General features: G+C 43.3%; 3 protein-coding genes across 5 annotated transcripts in view; 1 reads left to right on the top strand and 2 right to left on the bottom strand.

Moving 5' to 3' along the window:
- Window positions 1-6,662, top strand: part of RAB6B (RAB6B, member RAS oncogene family) — a 65,938-nt gene extending 59,276 nt beyond the window's left edge. The window contains exon 8 of the mRNA XM_081910630.1: window positions 2,556-6,662. Within this exon, the coding sequence (XP_081766756.1) occupies window positions 2,556-2,620 (65 nt within the window). The 3' untranslated portion in view covers window positions 2,621-6,662. The remainder of the gene's footprint in view (window positions 1-2,555) is intronic.
- Window positions 5,178-13,926, bottom strand: LOC309369622 (uncharacterized protein). Of its 3 annotated transcripts, none has more exons than XM_081910639.1 (3): window positions 13,307-13,926; window positions 10,335-10,453; window positions 5,178-7,423 (listed from the first exon to the last, which is right to left on the bottom strand). In XM_081910639.1, exons 1-3 carry the CDS (start codon window positions 13,418-13,420, stop codon window positions 7,408-7,410), a joined length of 249 nt encoding a protein of 82 aa, XP_081766765.1. In that variant the 5' UTR covers window positions 13,421-13,926; the 3' UTR covers window positions 5,178-7,407. The 3 variants fall into 3 exon arrangements, with proteins under 3 accessions (XP_081766765.1, XP_081766763.1, XP_081766764.1); XM_081910637.1 differs by lacking the exon at window positions 13,307-13,926 and adding an exon at window positions 12,453-12,817; XM_081910638.1 differs by lacking the exon at window positions 13,307-13,926 and adding an exon at window positions 12,528-12,817.
- A 104-nt stretch (window positions 13,927-14,030) lies between these two features.
- Window positions 14,031-22,934, bottom strand: SRPRB (SRP receptor subunit beta). Its single transcript, XM_081910624.1, has 7 exons — window positions 22,643-22,934; window positions 20,945-21,039; window positions 19,994-20,071; window positions 19,370-19,452; window positions 18,205-18,341; window positions 16,738-16,792; window positions 14,031-15,966 (listed from the first exon to the last, which is right to left on the bottom strand). Exons 1-7 carry the CDS (start codon window positions 22,917-22,919, stop codon window positions 15,750-15,752), a joined length of 942 nt encoding a protein of 313 aa, XP_081766750.1. The 5' UTR covers window positions 22,920-22,934; the 3' UTR covers window positions 14,031-15,749.
- Between the last annotated feature and the right edge of the window lie 967 nt (window positions 22,935-23,901).

The raw sequence follows: 23,901 nt of genomic DNA, 5'->3' as shown, positions 1-23,901 counted from the left end.
CCTAGACTTTATGCCGAGAGCATGGAGGAGGAGGAGAGCCAAAGCTACTAGCCATGATGGAAGCTGTGCTGTCCCTCCACAGGCGGAGACAGGAATGCCTCTGAATAACAGATCCCACAGGCATCTGGTTGGCCACTGCATAAACAGGATGCTGGACTAGGTGGGCCAATGGCCTGATCCATATTCTCATGCAATTCATATATTCAGGAGAGAGATATTTTTAAAATATATGGTTTTTTTTAAAAAAAAAATACTTCGAAGATACAACCTCCTGCAACCTGGAGTATCTAGGCCAAGGAAAAGCTGGCGCTACTTTATTTTGCTGGTTGTAGAAACCGATCCTCTTCCAAATGCTGAGCCTTGCTTTTCCTTCTCTCCTGATTGCCCCAGAGGGCACATGCGGCAGCGGTAGCAGCGAGTGCCTGTCTGGAAAGGGGAAATGACATGGCGCCTGCGAACCACTGTGGCGGAAGAGAGAGAGTGTCTGGATGTGACTGACAGCAGCTCTTCTCCCCTAATTGCTGCCTTTTGTGCTTGGGAAAGGTCATCTCCCCTGGGGGCCTGCGCCGAGTTTGATATAGATTACATATGTCAGCGCCACATGCAGAGAGCACAGCCTGGGCTCGGCCCTTGCTGCGTAAAGAGGGAGAAACCAGTCTGTGGCTGGTTAAGGAAGACAGAGGTGTGATGTCATCTCTCTGAGTCCTCAGAGCTAAAGCCTCTTCTCCAAGAGGCAGGAATTCATCCCGATTCTTTAAGTGGCTTGTCAAGCAACAGACAAGACAGCATGAAGGTTTATACAACGCACAGTCACACAAACATTGCAGTACATTTTTTGGCTTCGGTATTTGCCAGCTAAGTTACTTGGTCACTTGCGGGAACACCTCCTTACTGTGATTTTTTTAACGTTGCCTAAAGTGAGAGCTTTGTCGGAAGAAATAATGGGGTGGTATTCCACACTCCACTGGGAGAGCGTTCTGCTGCTGGAGCAACCGGGCTTCTGTTTCCTCTGCTCCCCATGCACCCTCAAGATCAGCTCTGGGTGGTCCACCAACACCCCCCCCCACACACACACAAACTGATTTTGAGGGCATTGGTGGGGGGGGGAGATGTTGGAGAGGGAGAGGAAGCTCTGTTGCACCAGCAAAGCCGCAGTGTTGGAAACAGCCCATGTTCTTTGGCTGTTCACTTATACCGACTTTTACCTGATACCTCATTCACAGCTCTACCTCTCCTTTAAATCAGAACCAGTGAAGGCAGTGAAGGTCCTGTGTGAGTGCCTGGAGGCGGTTGGAGGTTGGATGGCGGCTAACAGATTGAGGTTGAATCCTGACAAGACAGAAGTACTGTTTTTGGGGGACAGGAGGCGGGCAGGTGTGGAGGATTCCCTGGTCCTGAATGGGGTAACTGTACCCCTGAAGGACCAGGTGCGCAGCCTGGGAGTCATTTTGGACTCACAGCTGTCCATGGAGGCGCAGGTTAACTCTGTGTCCAGGGCAGCTGTCTACCAGCTCCACCTGGTACGCAGGCTAAGACCCTACCTCCCCGCGGACTGTCTCGCCAGAGTGGTGCATGCTCTAGTTATCTCACGCTTGGACTACTGCAACGCGCTCTACGTGAGGCTACCTTTGAAGGTGACCCGGAAACTGCAATTAATCCAGAATGCGGCAGCTAGACTGGTGACTGGGAGTGGCCGCCGGGACCACATAACACCGGTTCTGAGAGATCTGCACTGGCTCCCAGTACGTTTCCGAGCACGATTCAAAGTGTTGGTGCTGACCTTTAAAGCCCTAAACGGCCTCGGTCCTGTATACCTGAAGGAGCGTCTCCACCCCCATCGTTCAGCCCGGACACTGAGATCCAGTGCCGAGGGCCTTCTGGCGGTTCCGTCATTGCGAGAAGTGAGGCTACAGGGAACCAGACAGAGGGCCTTCTCGGTAGTGGCGCCCGCCCTGTGGAACGCCCTCCCATCAGATGTCAAAGAGATAAAGAATTACCTGACATTCAGAAAACATCTTAAGGCAGCCCTGTTCAGGGAAGTTTTTAATATGTAATGCTGTACTGTTTTTAACACTGATTGGGAGCCGCCCAGAGTGGCTGGGGAAACTCAGCCAGATGGGCGGGGTATAAATAATAAATTATTATTATTATTATTATAGCAAGAGGAGCAGAGGCAGGAGATATAGGTGGAAAAAAACTTGGCTACAAAATCAATTCCCAACCTCATCCTACAGAAACCAGTCACAGGACTCATGGTCTGGAGTGGGAACCAAGTGACTCCAGGTGACCATTTTAATTACTGTGTTTGATGGTGGCAAGGAGACCATGTCGTGTGAAATTTCTCTACAGGTATTTATGTACCTCTATCATGCACTTAGATCTTGTTACGATATGGAATTTATCAAGCTTTGATGGGCATTTATGTTGCCAGCTGACTTGCTTGCTGCTGTTGGTAAAGACACCTTGGTAAGTTGTGTTACCTTGTTGACACTCTGGGAATGATGCACTTCCCTCAATAGCATAAGCCTGTTATCTCCCTTAACGCTTTTCTGCAGTGATTGACATTAAATTGGACAAACCACAGGAACCACCACCCAGTGAAGGCGGGTGCTCTTGTTAATGCAAAGCGCAGGATTCGTCAGCTCCATTTGACACCACACGCTTGTTGTGTTGCTTCCTATTGGTTAGCTTCCTAATAATATGAATTGAGTTATTCAATGGGGAGGATTTCTTTTCTCTCTGTGTCTCTCTAGGAAAGGGAGGGGGTGGGTGGCAAGGATCAGACTATGTGATTCAACCACTGGTTCTATTTTCTTTTATTTTGGTTTAGTTGTAATATATTGTACTTTATTAAAAATGCCAAAACAATTCAGAATTTTAAACAAGACACTTTAATTGTGTGTATACAACTCTCAGCCATGGGGACTTAATATCCTTTTTTGGGTACTTTTTTTTAAATTGTATATTTGTAAACTTACAGAGAAAACCCCAAGATTATACAGGCTGGCTAGTTTCAGTGTTTGACATAAATGGTAGACATATCCTTGAAGTAAACTAGCCCCCAATTAGTTGACTGAACACTAACTGTGCCATTCACACTCCAATGAGAGGCCAGCAAAGCATGTAACCACCGGTGTGCAATGTAACATCTGACTAGATGCCCATGAAAAGGTGGGAGAGAGAGAGCTACAACTAGAGAAATGTTATTCATGACAGTGGCAGTGCACCTCCATAGTTCCCAGATGCATAAGGATCTATTGCGCATGCACAGCTTACGATCATGCATCATGCTATATTTTACTATACCATGAGAGACGTTCCTTTTTTAGCACTTCTGTGGGTGGGATACTTGTTTTTAAGACCTTCACTTGTGTCGCGTAGCCTATGTATGTCAACTTTTTAAACATCACACTAGCTAGCATAAGCCACCACACACATATACTATGGCGTGTATGTGAAACCAATGGCATTGCTGTGTATATGGATGGTTGGGTTCCTGAAGAGTTCCTGAAAAGGCCACCTCAGCCAATGATAGCTGCTGATTTGTAGCTAACATTGGATTGAAGAAGAAAGCACTCAGATGGTTTTGCCAAAAAAGGGGGGGGGGAAATATGGCAGAATAAAATAAAGTTATCCAAAGGCTCCTTCTAAGCTTATTGTTACAAGTAGATTTCTTTAAGGAAGCAACTCAAAATGACGGCCAAGATTGAATCAGAAACTGTCAATTACTGTAACTTCAAAAGGTAATCCCTTGGGGGTCACCTCACTTTTAGCCAACTGTACTATTCATGGTGGTTGATCATTATTATGAGTGATGATAACTTCTGCATGAGTGAACAAAGAGCAAAAGAGCCTGTCTCTGTAGAAAAGAAGATTGCCTTGGCAACAAAGATACGATAGATAATGTATTTAATTTTTGTAACATGTGTATGCATGTTTTATATTGATATAAAACATACATTGACACACACACGGCTGTGTGAAGGTGTATGTCTACACACCCATGCACAATATAGATGCTTGGTTTCTCCCACTGTTATAACTTTGCAACCAACAACAGTTGTGGAAAATTACAGTTGGTGCAGTGTGTGGGTCTAGAAGGTTTTTGTTATTGTCGGGGAAAAGTGTGATTTGTCATGTCTTCAATAAATTAAACTCAAGATACATGTGAAGCTAGAAAAAAAAATGCACGGAGATGTATCTCCAGATGTTGTCAATCAATGTGTGATAGCGCATGTAGTCATATTCTGGCATTACTCCAGAGAAAGTGGCTGTCATGAGGTCTCATGTTAACTCATGGTCATTTCAGTCAGTGAAAGGTTCCAAGATGTTTTCTAGTTCAACTTTTAGCCTACATTATAGGAAATGTCACGGTGATCACCACTATGTGATAACTGAATTAATATGGTGTTATCTTTTCCTCTGTGGAATAGTGCTACTTTTGTGCCATTCCTGTGCTGCAAAACAACAACAACCACCCCCACCCCCTCACATGCTTACCAGCACACACTTCGGAGGTCTCTTTTGCTCATGAGTAGCCATAGAGAAGCACTAGCACCCATGTGCCCTTCTAGGTTTGTCTAATTGTAGCCTGCAGCCAGAACAAGTGATCAGGTTTTCCTTCTTTCTCAACTCCATTCTCCTTTAACGTATTAGCTTCCCTGCTGTTTTCTCCTCAATTCTCCCTTCTTACCTTTCCCATCATCCTTTTAAGACTTCCTGCCTACTTGGTTTTGTTTTTTGCCTCAATCATCATAGAAGCATTATTCTACCTATTTGCATCTAATGCCATCCTCAACGCATCACTGCCTCACTCAAAGAGCTTGAAAAGTGTTTAGATTTTGTGCGTTTCACAGTTAAATCATGTGAAATGATCCTAAAGTGACATTTTGAGGAAGAGGGTGGGAATCCTCAGGGGCAGATTTGATTTGAAAGATTGCCAGCCATCAGATGTTCCTTCTGCAGGGGTACTTCATGAGAACATAAGAGAGCACTTTGCAAAGGGTGAAACTAGATGAACTGAAAGTGTGTTGGGGGAAAATCAATGCTAAGTAAGTCAGGCATATAAGGTAAGTGAGCTGATTATCCTGAATTCGGTAACCAAAAGGAGGCAAAAGCCTGGCTTACACTTAAAAAAAGGTCACGAGGAGGTCCAAAGCATGATACTGATCCAGAAATGTGAAAGTGTTAGATTTAATTGAATGGAACATAGCCGACTGCTTCTACCAAGCAAACAAATCCAGTGTTTAAAGTGGGGCTTGCAAATGGATGAGCATTTGCACAAAGCAGTGAGCAGAACAATAACTAAATGACAACATCCATTTGTCAAAGGCAAGCAAATAGAAACATAAGTTTCTCTCTTCCTAACCACCATAGGCAGTTCTTATCAGTGAAAAACCAGAGACTTCACTGAGACTATTGGTTTCCAATGAACTTAAGCTTCAGAAAGCATAATCATAGGTTAAGTGTCCAAGATATCTTAAATATTATTGGCATTGGCAAAGTCTCAAATACATATACCCCAAAAGCCTCCCCCAAACATATTTTTTAAAATCGAAGTTTTGGTTATATGTAGTATGCCATAACATTTGTGACAATAACACACGGATGAGAAAGCTGATGATTTCACAAAGGATCAGAAGTCTAAATACCTTGGAACAAAAGGGCTCACCAAAAACATTTGTGAGCACCCTGGGTTGAAGTCACAAACTGAAGGGATCTGAAGGTCCTCATCCAATGGCTTTAACTTCTCATGTAGGTGATTGCTGCAGTCTGAGGATATGTGCTCTGCATGCGTAACAGTAGCTTCCACTGGAAACTAAAGCTGAAATTGAAGAGGATGGGATGGGGCAGGAGGCATAGAGATTTTGACTGTTAACACCATGTGAAAAGAAACTGAGTAGACAGACTGTTTCACATGAAGAGGAAAGAAAATAAAAGGAAACAACTGTACTGTGGAAATACTGCCCTACAAAGGTTTGCAAAAACCATTGTAGGCAACATAAAGACAGCTTTTAAGTAACAGTAAATGTTGGAAAGTCCCAAACCTCAACAAATGCCAATATAATACCACAGACAGAGTTCTGTTGGAGATAATTGGTATGGTTTACTTCCAAGAGCTCAGCTGACCAGAAGAGAATACAAATTGGATGCAAACAAGCAAGCTACTTTAGTACAATTTTAATCTCTTTCAAGCACATGCAAGGCTACAACTACACAGCAGTCGTGGCACAGACCGCCACACCCAAGTTCAAAGTTTGTTCATCACAAATTTCCATTTTTTTGACAGGCGAATTCATCAAGCAGACACTGAGCTTTCTGTGTTTTGGCTTGCAAGGATGTAACTAGCCTCATTTTGACTCCCTAACCGTCACCAGGCCAGATCAACTGGCTGAATAGACTAGCTCCAGCTGAGCAAGCAGCAGGTTCCAGCACCAGCATAACTGAGAGTTAACATGCATTTTTGGAAATGATTCCTTCAGTCTGAGCAGTGCTCCCCACTACGCAAAGAGGGAACTTTAAACTGGACACATGGGGGGGGGGGAATGAGAAAATCCATTTTACACACATACATTTATTTGTACTCTTCCTTTCCACAGTAAAAACCATGCTCAAGGCAGCTTATGACATGAATAAAATTCCAAAAGTAATCCTCAAGAATAGTACACAACCAAACTGAACAATTTCCACACAAATCACAATAAGATCTAAAATAAAGATACACAAATAATAGCAGCAGCAGTGCCCCCAACTAAAATCCCCACACAAGACCCCAGTCTAGCAGTTTTGCTTTGTTCAGAGCCAGAGAGAGTGCCATTGATAAGTAGGAAACCAAGGAGAGGACTATGTATAAAGAGAATAAAACGCAGTACTATAGGCATTATCATACCTGAAGGTTTAAACTTCTAGCACATATGCTCCCATATTGAAGCATATCCAAAGACCCCTTAAAGCCTTCTGCCCTCCTTCAGGCACTGATAGACAAGGCACCCATCTCCCAACATGCTGATCCCACATGAATTGCCAATCTGTTCCTTTGTGCCACATGAGCTACCAATTAGGAGCTCACCCGTTGCCCCTCACTGTATATTAAGAAAATAAATGTCATGTTCTAGAATATGAGTACCATTTTCTTACCCTACCTAATTAAAAAGAAGCCTGGCACTGGAGGAACAGGCACACACTCTACCCAGAGACAAACTTGGATAATGATCAAACAGCTTAGCCTTCATAGCATTCTTAAGCCCAAACTTGTGGGTTATCACCTGAGAAGTCCCTTTTCGTTTTCTCCATCTTTCTTCCATTTTCTGTACTGAAACATCATACCCATTCTTGAGCGGCTGCAGGCAGTTTAGGGCAGAGTCTTTCAGTTTCTCTGTAGCTTGGTGGAGGATATTGGCTGCCACGTCAACTTTCCATAAAACTGTATAAAGACGAAACAAAAATAAACCAGAACTTAGCATGTTAGTCCAATTAACAATAAACTGTCTTATTCTCAAACATGGTCTCATGGCTAGAATTTTTCAGTGGCTGTATTTCATGGGGAAATTCCACCTAAGCACGTCATCGCAACTCTAGTTGCTGTAAGCATTCCCTATATCTCTCCTAAGTTTCGGAAGAAACATTAAAGGAGCACCTGCACTCTGCGGTTGCACTGGCCTACCGAGGCACACATACATTTCTCATGACATAACTAATGGCGGGCTCCTCTTCATTATCATTTCCTGCTTAGAATTCCATTATTCTTGCAAAAGACCTTCAGAAACCCAGCATACATGTCTTTTACTGACAGTTTCATCCACTTAATGCAGGCAATTATACATCTCCGGGCTTTTTGGAGCAGTATGCACAATCAGAAATCCAATCATGAGTTATTAGGGACAGGGGGTGGGGATTCAGAAAATACGGCCAGTGTAGTCTCTGGCTAGGGTTATAGTCCAAAGTATCTGGCAAGCACCAGGTTTGGGAAGGCTGCTCTGTACAGACCCTCACGCATGAGATAGGAAGAATAGCACGGCTGGATCAAACTAAAGGCCCAGCTAGTCCAGCATTCTGTTCCCACAGCGGCCAACCAATGTCCATGGGGAGACCATAAGCAGGACAAGACTACAGCAGCACACTCTGCTCCAAAACAGGGACTCTTAAGAGCTGTTCTGTGGTGAACTGAGATAGTGTATAACTCAATAACCTATTTCTGTTTCAGTGGTAGCCACAGGGCCCATGGGGCAAATGAGGTAATCCGCTTTAGGCGGCATGGAGCCACTGGGGCAGCAGATCCCGATGTCAATCTTTCTTCCCCTTGTTCCTGATGTATATCTTCCCTTACCCCTTCTTTCCCTGACATGGAGGGAGAAGCCATTTTGGGGTCCACCCCAGGTGCCAAAATGTCTTGGGCCTACTCCAGCTAGCCATGTTTACAAATATGCCCGCTACTGTTTTCTCTCAAAGCAGCAGACTCTGTGCTGGATAGAGGGGCTTACTCAGGTTCTCCTTTTCCAAAGTGAACACAAGGAGCAGAGATCCAGAGCTTATCCTGTCCATCAGAACCCTGTATGTCTAATTTTAAAAATAATTTTAAAATATTGGGGTTCTTGCCGTCATGCTACAGAAGGCTATGAGGCAAGAACCCCTATCAAACTGGCAAGAGCAATTGGCAGATATCCAAAAGACGAGCAAGAAAACATGAGAACTGCATGAAATGAATTCTTTCTTGGCAAACAAGAGCAAATGTAGGCAAGCTAAGGCCTGTGGGCCAGATGCGGCCCAATCGCCTTCTCAATCCGGCCCACGGACAGTCTGGGAATCAGCATGTTTTTACATGAGTAGAATGTGTCCTTTTATTTAAAATGCATCTCTGGGTTACTTGTGGGACGTAGGAATCTGTTCATTTTTTTCCCCTTCAAATTATAGTCCGGCCCACCACATGGTCTGAGGTACGCTGAAAAAGGTTGCTGACCCCTGAACAAGAAGTTCAGAGGGTGGCAACATGAAAATGGACCTTTTCAGTGAGGCACCCCCATTGTGGACTCCCTAGGGAGGCACACCTGACACCATCTTTATCTAGTTTCAGATAAAGTTTCAGACTTTATCTAGTTTTTATTCCCCCGCTCCTCCCCCCTCTTCCTCCCCACCCCTGCATAGTCCCTAAATCTGTTCTGGAGTTCCCCAACCCCCTAGAATAGATTTGAGGAGAGTACACGGGATACATGAGGGAGGAGGAGGAGGGAAAGTCCCTCTGTGCAAACAGAAATCCTTCCCTGGTGGGACACATTACGAAAATACTACTCTCTCTTTCCCCCAATTCATATCATGGTGTCATTCCCGATTGCCCCCTCCACCCACAGCTGTTAATTACTTTTAAAATCTCCCATGTGCAATAGCTAATTATGTGAACAGCATCCCAAGATGTTTGGCCCAAAGACTATCTCAGAGTATGGATGCAAAGCAGCCCCATTAGCACAGTGTTTTATGTACTGTTTGCCCAAACTGCTTCAGTTGTGCTAATATCAGAAAACACAGATGGCAGACCTTCAGCCCTACAGATATTGCTAGTGTATCACTCACATCTGCCCCAGTCTTTACAGCCAATGGTCAGGGATGACGGGAGCTGTAATCCAACAACATCCAGAAGGACACAGATTCCTCATCTCTTGCATTTAGTTATTCTTGCTAAACTACATTTTAAACAGAAGGCAGGCCAAAGTAATGGCACACACTGCTAGGAAAAGATAAATACATACAGAATATAAAGCAGAACTTATAAGCCAATAGAGTTTATCATCAGTTGCAATGTGGGGGTGCACCCAGATACTTCGGCTTCTTGCAGAGAGCAGCACACATTATGGGCTATGTAGGAACCACATAAGTTCCATGTGATAATCCAACATGTGTGAAAATTGTTGCGTTTACATCGAATGATTTACACACTGGGAAGTTCTCAAAAGTGTAGTGGAGCTTCTGTTCCCTCCTCTCCTCTCCACCCTCACCCACTCAAGTTAATTGAAGAGATTAAACCAGAAGGCAGAACTAATAAAGGCTGGCTGGGATGAAGGGCTGTCAAGGAACAGCTACTATAGCAGTCTCGTGAGCAATCTGCAAAGATCACACAGGGGAGGGCCCTCCGCTGAACTAATTGGTAATCCAGAGAACAAGCACTAGCTGTAGACAGCCAAGACTAAAGGGAGGGGGCACAGCCCCAAGGGAATAGTTGCCAATGGAATCTGGGCTGTAATTGAACTCAACTCTAAGTCACAGTAATCATTAGATCATTCCCCTTACATGCACGAGTGCCATTTTTTAAAAAAGTTGTTTTTCAGCAGCACAGATTTTCTTACTGTTCAAACAGGTCATTTTTCTCAAAGCCATCACCGAAGGCTTCACGTCCATTAAACAGGTTAGCTCCAAAACCATGCCATTTTGTTGTTGCAGCAAGTACAAAAGAAACCATGGTCAGCTATGGAGAAAAAAAGAAATCTTCAGAATGAATGGATGAACATAACCAGCTTAAAAAAGAGAGATGATTTCAATAACACATTTTATATAGCACCAGGCTTTTCCTGTTGTTGTTAACAGATAATCTTACCACTATAACATTTTAAAAGTTAAGTGCTCATTTGTACAGTGCCATCTATATTCCATGTAGAACCGTCCTGTGAACCGCCCTGAGACCTCCGGGTATAGGGCGGTATATAAATTCAATAAATAATAATAATGATTTACAGAGTTCCATAAGCAAGCAGGCCCTGATCCAAAGTGCTTACAGTCAACATTTACACAATCAGAGTGTGATATCTTAAAAAGTGCCACTAAGAATTATTCAAGGGTTTCCGAAATGGGGCAGGGGAGGCCCTTGAGGAATCTCGTCAAAAGCTATTGCATCAAGTTCTTTTTTCCATAAAAGGAGAGATGATATAATGAGTCCTAGCCCAACAGCCACAAACAGCAAGCTGTACTATTAAGCAATGATGGGCAATGGAAGATCAGACAGCAGGCTTCCTATTATGTCAGCAAGATCTCCACACATTTTACTATAGACTTTGACAGGTTGAGAATAGCCATCTGCAATGTCAGATGGACTTTGAATGACCTCATCAGAACTGCATGACCACCTTTGTGTCTTACAAAGTTGATCCACATGCTTGAGCAAATTACTTCTATAGCTGTTTGTGAATATGGCTTTATCCTGTCACATGGGTACATATTAGCTATTTGGGGTTGCACCCTAGTCCCACTGGAGTCAGAACTAATTTTTCACATTGATTACAAGAGGGTGTACATGCAACAAGTTTGGCTCCAATCCATTGTTTCCATTTTAAATGAAAAAAATCTTCTGCAGAAATACCATATTATTAACACACACACACACATCAAAAAACCCCAGTGAGTTTCAGATGCACATGAGCACAGTTACGACTTTACCAATGAATTTTAACATGCACAATAAGTTGCATGAAGTGTAGGAACATCACAGTGAAGAACAGTTTTTTATCTCTTCAGTTCCATCCTTAGAATTTTCTCCAGAGGCTACAAAGCATTATAAACTGCTACGATAAAGATGAACTGGAAACTCACGACAACAGCTTCCTGTGCACAAAAGGTTGTAGAGATTCACCAACAAAACTCGAGTTTTAAAGTCAGTGGAAACTGCAGCCAAGATGTCTGCTGCCTTAGGTGCAGGGAAAGAAGCTATTCTATCACCAGTGTTTAATATTCAACCACTAGTCCAACTGGATTCCAAATGTAGGAGGTGGGCCCCTCACACAGCAAAATATACTGGGCCAGCCATCGGGGTGGGGGGAGTGGAGTGGCTGTTTGGGTTAAGAACTGTCTTCTCTTCTGCATCTGCTTCAACAGTTTCAATAAAAACAAAATAAAAAAATTCCTTCCAGTACCTTAAAGACCAACTAATGTCCTGGGACATTCTATACAAGATCTCAAAGTAGCTGTTCTACTACAAAGGAATTTCAGAAATAGACTGGAAAGAGAAGCTGCTGAATTGCAACTTATTACCAAACTTAAAACCATGGAGAGACCTGGTCTGAACAAAGACATTGGATTCTTATCTCATTATACATGACAAAGCCATTTTTCACCTTCTCACCCCTTGCTTTTTCCTGTAAGACCTATTGCAGTCGTTAAGAGTCGTCAACAGGCTCATCACAGCTATCTGCCAATCACCCATTCCCACCACCCTTCTGAGTAATACCCCTCCCCACCTTCTCACTATATAGAAGGGTCTGGTGACTTCTGTTTCAGTTTATCTGAAGAAGTGTGCATGCACACGAAAGCTCATACCAAGAACTAACTTAGTTGGTCTTTAAGGTGCTACTGGAAGGAATTTTTTTATTTTGTTTTGACTATGGCAGACCAACACGGCTACCTATCTGTAACTAGTTTCAATAAATGCATTCTTTCCTAGGTGAGGCCAGAATGGGGACATTAATGTTTCACACCTTATAATCAACTTGCGTGGAGCCGTGTGGCAAACAGCTGATAATAGTGGATAAGCAGGCCTCAAGTTGCTGTACTTTCTCTTCCAGCGAGACAACCAGCTTGCACTTACTGCAGGTGTAGTGCCACATATTCTCAGGCAGGAAGACAAATGTGGCACAGGTGTTGCAGAACACCACAGCAGCTCCTTTGCCATCCATGTCTCTGGAGTCTACATACAGTGGTACCTCAGGTTACAAACACCTCGGGTTACAAACACTTCAGGTTACAGACTCCGCTAACCCAGAAGTAGTACCTCGGATTAAGAACTCTGCCCCAGGAGGAGAACAGAAATCACGCAGCAGCAGCATGGCGGTAGTGGGAGGCCCCATTAACTAACAGACCTCCAATATGAATTAAGTTTGTAACCAGAGGTACCACTGTATACTGTGAGAGAGCACTCCAGGCCTCCCCCTCAAACTCTCTTGCTAACCACTCTTGCGAATGCGAGGTCACAAGCTCCCAGAAATTGCAAACAGCTAAGCAGAACTGCTGGTGGCTGCTAACCCCTTCTCCCAACTCACTTCCTCCTTTAGCCTGGATTCCTCTCAGAAGTAGCTGCTCCATCTTAGACCATGTGCTCAGACATGGGCACACCCACAGAAATACAAACCCATAAGCAAGCCTCAGCTCAGACAAGCAATTAGCCTGAATTCAAATGACACAAGCTCACTCTCTGCAGTCTCTTCCAACAATCCTTCGCAAAAGTCTGTTTACAAGTCTTAGTCACAAGCTCTCAAATATGGCAAACAGCTAAGGAGAACTGCATAGAACTTAAGATCCCTCTTTTTCTTCTTGTTACAATCCTTCAACTTACCTGCTGAACGATATGGACTTTCAACAAACCATGGGTGTATTCCAAGTCAATAACAATTTCCTTTGACTCCTGTGGCGGTGGCAGTGTGTGAGCTATTTTTCCACACTCTTGCATTCCTCTCCACTGCAAGACTGTTCTTCCAAAGAGCGCTAGAAATTAACATGTTATGGCAATGTTCCTCAGTGGTGATGCGGGATTAGCTGATGTTGTGGAGAAAGAGGAGAGGACGGGCTTTTGTGTAGTGGTATTTTGGTGGTATGTGGAAAAGAAATTATAGTCTCTCTCACCCTTGGACAAAGCTCTCCATGAGTCAATAAGCTTATTTTGGATTGTATCCAATCATGGTCCCCACACCACCATATAAACAATGGATGAGTCCCATCCCACAGACTCAGCCAGCTTTATTTACCTTCTAGCCTGATTAAGTTATTTTGTGACAGATATTGCCCTAACATCAATTTCAGAATTTTTGTTATAAGTCAACACAGCTACTGTTACATTCTGTGTAAAAAAAATTGTTACTGAGACACGAATTAGGATTTCTTCTAAGCATATAAACATTTTGTACAAGAGTCACAAACACAAAATCCAGTGTTTGAAAATGAACTCACTTCAGTGAAGCAGAACAGTGTAAATGCATTGCTTCACTGTCTTATTTTGAAGAAAATATTCATGACAATGACAAGGGATAGCAGAGCTGCAGTAGAGAAATTCCAGTCAAAAGTTAGTCAAACATCTTTATTTACAGGTATCAGTAGAGAATAATTTAAAAGAGATGGATTCCTGCATCTTTGCAGCTCTTGAATCCAATACATACATGACAGCAACTTTAGCCATGGGCATAATGACAAGCACAGTACATGGTCTGAATTTCTTACTACTGGATCGACTTGGCAAGAGGGTTGTAAGGGTAAAAGCAAGAGAACTCAATACCAACACCATTCTAGAGCTCAGATTTCAGACAGGATCCTGCTGTTTCATGTCCAAATGTCCCAAACTCAGTTGCACACAAGTATGAAACCAATTTCCAATACAATCCACAATTTGGAGCATGCCATGACGACGGCTGAGCCACTAACAATGAATATACAAGCTGCACTTAAAACATTAGGGCTGTTACAAACAGTATGGAAGTGTTTTTACAGCAAATTCACTGCAGGAATAGGCATATGTCTATGGGAATATAGTAAAAAAGCATCCAGAAGCAGTAGTTGGGTGGGATTTAGAGAGTTATAGACACACATATCCCATTGAAACAACAGTGTTCACTGCTGGGATATACAATTTATATGCTGTAAAAATCTTTTCATGTTTTTGGCATGGTACCCTGAGCATCTTTCTTTTATTTAAAAAATATATGTTAAAAAGCAAATCACATTATTACACATGGACATTATTTAGAACTGCTATCCCTAGCTTAGTAGTCAAACACAGCTATGCAGTTCTGACAATTGTCCTAACATATCACAGGATAGTTAAAATTCTTTTGTCAGACATATTTCCCAATACTTGGGGCACTGACAGGTCTTAGGGCACTGTGGGAAGGCTTCAGTCCACCCATGGATAACATATCCAGAATTGAAAAGCTACGCACTCAACACTCCCTTGGTGTGAAGTTTATGCAGAGGGTTACTTTAGTGATTGCCAGATCTAAGAAGGGAAAGACTCAGGCAGATTAGCCAAAGAATAGGGAGTAGTTCATCAGAAACACATTTCCAACACTGTAATACCAATCAAGCAAAATGTAGTACATCACAATTCAGTCCTCCCTGACTGGAAAAGAACTATTTGGAAGTAGAACCCAAAATATTTCCCCCGGCTACTTGAGTTTTCTGGCTTTGTGCGACAATTATTCAATGATGCATCTAACTAGCAACCCATAGCTTTCCTTCACAAACACAAACAATGCTATAAGAAGAGCAGGTTCCATTCAATCCTGAATATTGTAATGTTTCCCAGGTAATGAAAGGGACAATACAAGCAAATAAAAGTGTGAATGGGCAAGTGGGTTCACAAGTATCTCAGGTGAGAATATGAACAGAAGGCAACCCAGAAGTGGAGAAATTACAGTCCTGGAACGATAGTTCGAAATAACTCCACAGTATCTTGCAACTTTCATCCAAAAATAGAATCCTCGTTTAAAGACTCTCTGATTAAGATGAAGCAGGGGAAACTGCTGCAGAGAATCAGAGCGGAAAGCGCAAAGGGGGCTGCACTTTGCTGAAGGATCCTTGTTATCCCAGCAGAGCATTCTGTAACAATGAATGGGTTGCTACAGGGTAAGCAGAGATGGCCCACAAGAGAACAGAACACAGAATGAATTTGCCCTTATTGCAGTTCCATGTGCTACTTTCACTCCATCCCGGCTGTTCCTGGCAACGCATTAGACTTCATTCCAATTCATACCATTTTCCCAGCGGTTGCCTTTGCCACCTTCCCAGATTCAGGCAATTTTTCCTAGCCATTTTTCCAGGTCTTCAATATCAGCACTACCCTCCTCTCCCTTGCCTCCTCTGGCACTGCATTCAATAAATTCCACTTTCATGGGCAGTTGGGAGAAGTCAAATTCCTTGCCCTTCTTCCCAAGCTGAGAGGCAGATCCAGAGCCTGTGCTTTCCAATGTGCTTGGGGCAGCTGAGAGAGTCACTCGTAAGGTATTGCTGTTGGAGAAGAGAAAATTAACTTTAGAAAAACAAAAAAAGACTGTGAAAGCCAAGGCTAACATGTACAACCCACTTATTTAGAGATATCTACTTTAAACTGGCAAAGACAACATTCTTATTTCTGGGGGTGATCTATTTTATCATACTGAATAATGTGATAATATAGTTTGTATTTTTTATACCATTCAGCTTCTAAAATTGGTAAAGAGGGGGAGATACAGCAGGATTGGGGGAAATTGGCTTGTGGGACTGGGAGAACTCTTTTTTCCCCCCTCAGTGTAATGCCCTACACCCTTTTAAGAGGCAGAATCCTAGTAAATTAAAGATGAAAATGTATTTTCAGGATCACATTTAAAACTGACCAACCCAAATTATATTACTGCCACCTGCTGGACACAAGAGAACAACTGGAAGCAATTAACCTGACTAAAAATTATTAGTGAGATGTCTGAATCATGGCAATATTTCAAAAATATGTGATATACACGAACTGATTTGATTAAATTGATTTCTACGTTCAGCAATCCCCTCCCCACCACTTCAGGCATCTGAACAGTTTGGAAACTCTTGTCAGAACTGTCCTTAGTATACATTTCATTTCTCATGGCAAATTATTGGCTCTGTGTTCCTTCCTGTCATCCTTTTACAATGAACTGTGCAGCATATGGGGATAATAAGTATGAGATGTCATGTCAGATGCAGTCAAGAATTATGGACAATACAACATACACATGAATGAGATTTGACACACCAACCCTTTCAACTTACAGTTCTCTCTCCAGCTGCTGCTGTATGAGTTTGGAAGATTTTGCCATTGTAACATCTAAGGAAGGAAGGGAAACCTTGGGTTATTTGGCACTGAATATTTCACTCACAAAAGGAGCCTGCAATTTTGCTACAGGGTTTTCTGTTGTTGCTACTGGGAATTCCTAAGTGCATTTTACAAAGGCCTCATTGGCAGTTATATAAAGGGAAACTGACAGAGTGAGAGACAACTGAAGGCTCCAAGGAAAAGAATGGAACTACCTTTTTAAAATCCTTGTAAGCTGAAGTCACTGAAAGCGAGGTTAAGGAAGAAAACACATGGCAGTAAAAACTATCACGCACTCTCACAATCCATTCTTTTTCCTTAATTTGAGAGCCGTCATACCCCATATTCATAAAATTACAAGTTGATGCCACGGTTCCGTTCTTTTAGTAGAATTCAAAACTGCACTAATTTGATATTTCTATACAAATATATAGAAGGCTGATCGCCGAAGAATTGATGCTTCTGAATTATGGTGCTGGAGGAGACTCCTGAGAGTCCCATGGACTGCAAGAAGATCAAATGTATCCATTCTTAAGGAAATCAGCCCTGAGTGCTCACTGGAAGGACAGATCGTGAAGCTGAGGCTCCAATACTTTGGCCACCTCATGAGAAGAGAAGACTCCCTGGAAAAGACTCTGATGTTGGGAAAGATGGAGGGCACAAGGAGAAGAGGACGACAGAGGACGAGATGGTTGGACAGTGTTCTCGAAGCTACAAACACGAGTCTGACCAAACTGCGGGAGGCAGTGGAAGACAGAAGTGCCTGGCATGCTCTGGTCCATGGGGTCACGAAGAGTTGGACATGACTAAACAACTAAACAACAACAATACAAATATATAATAAACTATTAAAATAAAATAAAAATCCAAATGAATTAAAACTCTTGATGACAGGCATCAAGAACCAGCAAAAGCCAAGGCAAATCAAAAGGTTTCAGATTATGCTGAAACTGTAATAGCATTGGTACCATGGCAATTCTAGAATATGGGCACCAACACAAAGGCTGTCTTCCTGGTTATTTTCAGATGGAAAGCTATAGGTCCTGCCACAGCCAGGTTGGCCTCTGAAGTTGAGGAATATGTAATTATAGGTCTACTTCATAAACAGACTATATGAAATGGTCACCTCCTATCACAGTCACAATCAATTGAACAAATATAAATGCTATATTCTATTACAACAGGGATTGGGAACAGCAAGTAAAAGGATGCCTCTGCTGGATGATTACAGGCTGTAGAGTTTTTTTATAGCGCAGCCTGGTTATTTATCCAATGTAGTGTATAATGGGTTCATTTAGATGGCATATAAAAGAAACATGTACAGATACGCCATGTCTTAGGCAAGAAAAAGGACATGGAAAACTGCCAATCACTGTAAAAATCTACCAACAGTCATGATTTGATTCGAAACAGACATGCACTACCTTGCTTGTTGCAGGCTATTAGCAGGGGAGGTGCATTTTTCAGCACTACGTTGTCAATCAGGAGCTGGTACAGGAATTCAGCCACATCTTTCATCTCCCGCTGGAATGCTACACTATCTACAACAAATACAATTGCCCTGCGGAATAAAAAGAGTACGCTATGCATGGTCTCGTATGGCATAGTTCTACAGTTAGCAGCATCAGTGAATAGATGGTCTCCATGGAACGTTTAACTGCATGCAAGCAGCCCTGGAATTCTGCTCTGAGCACAAGCTTTGATACTGTCTGTACTGGGATGAAAGATTCAAAATTACTTCAAGGACTGCTTTTACATTATTGCTAACTCACAAGGGCCACACTAGCACATTATCCATGGGAAAACAATTGAGGCACAATTTTCATTGAGTGTATTCTTTAACAATGTCCTGAAAGCACCAATTTCTCTACCCCATTGCAGGCCTCTCTGAATAGTTTCCCGCAGAATATATCAAAGTCATTTCACAATAAGTTTTCACTCACTGCACCACGTCTGTAGCCCCGCATCTTTGCTGCCTCTTTATTTTACCCTCTTTGCCCCATCTCAGTTCGTCTCCTTTCTTTCTAAATTTTGTTTCTATTTTTGCTGTTTGTCGCCTACCCAATTCTATTTCTGCATGTTCTCGCCAGCTTTAGCAGAAAGAGTGGTACCTCGGGTTGCAAATGCTTCAGGTTACAGACTCCGCTAACCCAGAAATAGTACCTCAGGTTAAGAACTTTGCTTCAGAATGAGAAGAGAAATCGTGCTCCCAGCGCGGTAGCAGCAGGAGGCCCCATTAGCTAAAGTGGTGCTTCAGGTTAAGAACAGTTTCAGGTTAAGCCTCCGGAATGAATTAAGTACTTAACCCGAAGTACCACTGTACACAGATGTTACACTCTCAGCAGTTCACCCAAGTAGTCTCTAGCACTTGCAGACTGTGTGACTAGCTTGACTTGAAAACTGACCCCAAAGCTACCATGCACCTAAATACAGGTTGTGGAAGAACAGTGGAGATGTAGTGACTCAAGTATTCTCCCCCAATCCATAGGTGCCCAGGTTTAATTACATCAAATGCATACAGCACACCACCGTCAAAGCTCTTTTTGGCTACAACCTGAATGCACAAACATCCATTCCTCCAATACTTACCTAGCTGCAGCCTTGAACCTATCCAAGAACTGAAGACGCAAGCTCTCGTGGCCTGGAAGGTCAATCAATGTCACATTTGTTCTCTGTAGGAGAAGCGGTAAATATTTTGATGTTCATTTAATGAGGGAGACATGATTCTTTTAGCCTGAGGGTAACAATCAGTCTACTGTATTCTGCTTGGATCCATATGCTCTTACTTGTGTTTAAATCATTATCAATCTCTATTGGTTCCAAATATTTAATGCACCATTTTCATATAAATATTTATAGTCTTTCACATAAATGTTATAAACCGATTTATTTAATTTTGTATTCAAGATGTTGTTGGATTACAACTCACACTAACCCCAGCAAGTATGGCTGGAGTTGCAGTCTAACAACATATGGATGGCACCATACTGGCTTCTTCTGCTTTAGACACAAATTGCCAGTATTGAAAGACAGAAATTAGTTTTACAACTGCTTCCCTTCTATCACTGAATTAAAGGCAACATACATAGTGTTTCCACCAAGGCACAGACCCAATCAGCTTTGCTGCATCATATCCTCTTAAGAATGTGCCCTGATGACTTTATATGCAATTTCTAGGAACATGACAGAACACAAAACATTACATCTTCTTACCTTGTCATTATTTACTCTGTACAAGGCAGAGCTATCAGTTATAGAAGTCTGTGTATTTCGGAAGTTGCCTGTTAATAGCTAAGAAAAATAAAAGAAAGAGAAAGTGAAATATTCACAGACTAATTAAAACAATTTGACTATAGTCTAAACCACAGCAGAAAGTTGGAAAGAGCCATTTTTATTTTTTAAAAAAATAGTCCCTTGAATCTTAATCTAACCATTTAATCCAACAAAACTAATCTGAAACAGAATATATCAGTAGATACCCTGACAAATACCCTGATACCTTTGACAAAACATTTTTTTACAAATATATCTGCATCTCATACATGCTGCCTACTACTGAGCTATGGGACGTGGGTGGTTCTGTGGTCTAAACCACTGAGCCTTGGGCTTACCGATCAGAAGGTTGGCGGTTCGAATCCCCGCGATGGGGTGAGCTCCCGTTGCTTGATCCCTGTTCCTGCCAACCTAGCAGTTTGAAAGCACATCAAAGTGCAAGTAGATAAATAGGTACCGCTGTGGCGGGAAGGTAAACAGCATTTCGGTGCGCTGCTCTGGTTTGCCAGAAGCGGCTTAGTCATGCTGGCCACATGACCCAGAAGCTGTCTGCGGACAAACGCTGGCTCCCTCAGCCAGTAAAGCGAGATGAGCACCACAACCCCAGAGTCGTCCACAACTGGACCTAATGGTCAGGGGTCCCTTTACCTTACTGAGCTACATTAACAACTAATTTAACAGTGTAAGTTAGTACTCCATGCTTCTACTTTACCTTACAAAATGAAGTGCCAAAAAACTTAATCGGAAAACATTTAATTTTTTCATACCTTACATCTCAGACAGCTTTGAAAACAAGAGGGAAGAACCTAAGGAGTTCTCCTTTCTTAAAAAGAATGGGAATGTGACAACAATGTATAGGTCCAAAAGAAACTGAAACAGGAATTCACATACCCTAACAAACAGAAGTGTTTTCCCTGAGTCACACAGACCCACCAGAAGCACTGCTCTCCGACTGCTCTTTCTGGTCCGCACAAATATCCAAATCACTAGAAAGAAGGAGAAAAAGAAGGATACACCTCTGAGTGTAGTTAGGCTTATACCCAAGGCAACTCAATTTTCTACCATGAAAACAAGCTATTTAATACGTGCCTCCTCCAATTAAGTCTTAATGCTGCTTTAAGTTTTGTACAAAAAGGATGCAAACATTTTGGGGACATAATGATGTATACATTTCTCCTATATCCGATATAGGAAATTCGTTTCTCAGAACAGCCAAACACATTATTACATCCACACAAATAACATTACACCTCACAGTAAAGTCTGCTTTTATCTATTTCTACCATCTTTCTTTGTAGCTGCCCAACTTGTATAGTTTTACTCAAAAGTAAGCCCCACTATGTTCAATGGGGCCTACTGTCTGGTAACTGTGTACACTACAACCTTAGTAGTATACAATATAGCAAAGATGCATCTGATTTGTCAAGACAGAAAACATGGGCAAATTCAGGATCGTCTGATTTATAAAGGATGTGATTTCAGGCATAGCACATTGAAGATGATCACAGCACATGTGCCCTAGTTGGGACTAGCTGAAGGGGAGAGGGACTACAACTACAACCCAACCCCCCCAACCCCAATTGCACCAGGCTTGAGGCACCCTGGATTTTGCAAATGTATTTCTCTGCCTTACTGACCTCTATGTGGAGGGTGATACCAGGGCCACTCTGCTACCACAGAATTCAGTCATCCTACCACAAGGCAGCTTGAGATCTACTGGATCCCCTACTGGCTCCACAGCTGTCACTCACTGACATCAGGCCTGATTGCCGTCCCAGCTCCAGGCTGGTGCCCAGCTGGGGTTTGAATTGCCCTGCTTAACTAACTTACTTATTGTAAACATTTGTATTAAACTTCCAACCAGTATAAGCCCTCCTGAGAGAACTTACAAAACTTTATAAAAGCCACGCACACACCCCTGCCCAACTCCTCCTCCTCCTCTACCTGGTATGGCAAGAAAGGGCACACTAACAACCCCCAGTTTGAAACTTGCCTCTGCTATGAACCCTCCCTGGGGCCTTATGCAAGTCAAAGCCCACCTGTCTCACACATCTTCAACCCCACTTTAGCAACATGAGGATAATAATAATAATATGAACCCCCTTGATGGGATTGTTGTAAGTAAGGCCTACAGGAACCCAATGCCCGTAGAGCCATTAGAACACACTAAAACACGGCAGAAATACCAGCTAATAATTACTGTGACACTAAATGTTGCAACTCCAGTCCAGACTTTTAAATTTCGGTTCTATAACATGCAAATGAATGGCAGTTCTTTGGAAATAAGAACCACTGCATTCTATGTTAAGAGTCTTCTTACGGAGCAGGCGCAATTCCTACGAAAGAAGACGATCTCGGATCCCTAAGTGGCTCGGTGTCCTTAATAAGAACTGCAGGACAGGCAGCTCCTCAGCAGGCGCCTTTTCCCAGCGTGAAGCTACACCTGACTAACTTCTGCCTGCCACGTGGCTCTTAAAGGCACAGAGCCTGACTGGGAGGCTGGCTGGCTGGCGGGGCGACCAGGCAGCTCTTCCCCCCGCAGGCAGTGGCGCTCGCCTTCCCTGCCCCCGAAAGAAGGCCGGCACTCACGGAGACACGAGGCGAGGAGCACGAGCAGGGCCACGGCCACCGAGACGAGCAGCTGGGCCCTCGCCAAGTCCTGGGGCTGCAGCGGAGCATCCTGAGGAGAAGGCGACCCTTCGCGCGCGGCTGTCACCTCCACCGCGTCCATCTCCAACCGCTTTCGCCTCCCACGAGCTACGCGCGACGCGGCGGCGACGACGTGTCCTTCCCGGGACTCGTCTCCTTCCGGCCAGCGCGCGCAGCGACTGCTGGGACGCGCGCTTCGGTGGCCCAGGTGCTTCATGGGAGTTGTAGTTTGTTGCCCACCCCCGCCCCAGCGAGTGGACACTAACACGGCTCGTTCTACAGGAGAAGGGAAGAGGAGAGCGTTGGAGGCGGCGGGTCCGTAGACCCCTAAAAGGATATCTCTGCACGTTAAGCCGCAGTGCCGGATATACGTATAAGCTAAACAAACTATAGCTTAGGGCTCCACTCTCTTAGGGGCCTCCCAAGAAAGGGGGGGGGGGAACTGGATGTACATTTCCAAAATATAAAATATAAAATAAAATAAAACCTGCATACAACAACAATGTTTTGTGTTGTGCAGGCTCATATGATGTAATGGGCTCCACCTGCTAGTCTGCTCCCTAAAATATCACTGGTTTGCTCATTTCTACATATAGGGTGCCTACATTCTGCCTGGACTGCTTGCATAGCAACATGTGCAAATGGCTTTAGATACCTATCAGGTCCATAAATTACCACATCGCATATATTCAACACAAAAAACAGTGACAATTGGTTGTTGACAAAGGACAGCTGGACATAGAAAGGGCCCCATTACCTTCAGTAGCTTAGGACCTTATCAAACCTAAATCCTGCCCTGGTTAAGTGCCATTGGCGTTATTGTAAGCATGAGCTTTGGGGGGCCCAAACAGGACCCATTTATCCCTAGTGGGCAGATGTAAAGCCAGCAAAAAGCATGGACGTAGCCAAGTGGGGGTGAAGGGGTTGCAGTTGCCTCCCCCCTGTAAATCATTACAAATATAAGGTTCTGACCCCCCCCCCAACCAAAAGCCTGCCCCCACCCATGGCAAAAAGGGAATGAAACTGGCGAGAGAGAGTTAGTATTTGGGGAGGGCACCTTGCTGTTGACCCGAAAGTGAACGTTATTCAACTGAAAACCAAAAGAGTGTGAAATTTCCAGTGTGAAACTGCTGGACTTCAATATCTCAGTAAGCGCAGGACATATTTCCTCAGGGCTGGTTCCAGGCTATTTTGTGCCT

Source organism: Podarcis melisellensis (genome assembly GCF_964234715.1).
Source record: "Podarcis melisellensis genome assembly, chromosome: 5".
NCBI classification, from domain to species: Eukaryota; Metazoa; Chordata; class Lepidosauria; order Squamata; family Lacertidae; genus Podarcis; species Podarcis melisellensis.
Note: the sequence above shows the minus strand (reverse complement) of the source record. Positions and strands in the feature narration are given on the sequence as shown.

Excerpts from the sequence above, each read along its gene's own strand:
- LOC309369622 (XM_081910637.1), bottom strand. The coding sequence starts at position 12,650 with ATGGATGGCAAAGGAGCTGCTGTGGTGTTCTGCAACACCTGTGCCACA. Across the intron at positions 10,454-12,452 it reads CCACGCAAGTTGATTATAAG|CTGACCATGGTTTCTTTTGT; the intron begins GTGTGAAACATT and ends TTTTCTCCATAG.
- SRPRB (XM_081910624.1), bottom strand. The coding sequence starts at position 22,919 with ATGAAGCACCTGGGCCACCGAAGCGCGCGTCCCAGCAGTCGCTGCGCG. Across the intron at positions 20,072-20,944 it reads AAACACTTCTGTTTGTTAGG|CTATTAACAGGCAACTTCCG; the intron begins GTATGTGAATTC and ends TATTTTTCTTAG. Across the intron at positions 18,342-19,369 it reads AGGTTCAAGGCTGCAGCTAG|GGCAATTGTATTTGTTGTAG; the intron begins GTAAGTATTGGA and ends TTTATTCCGCAG.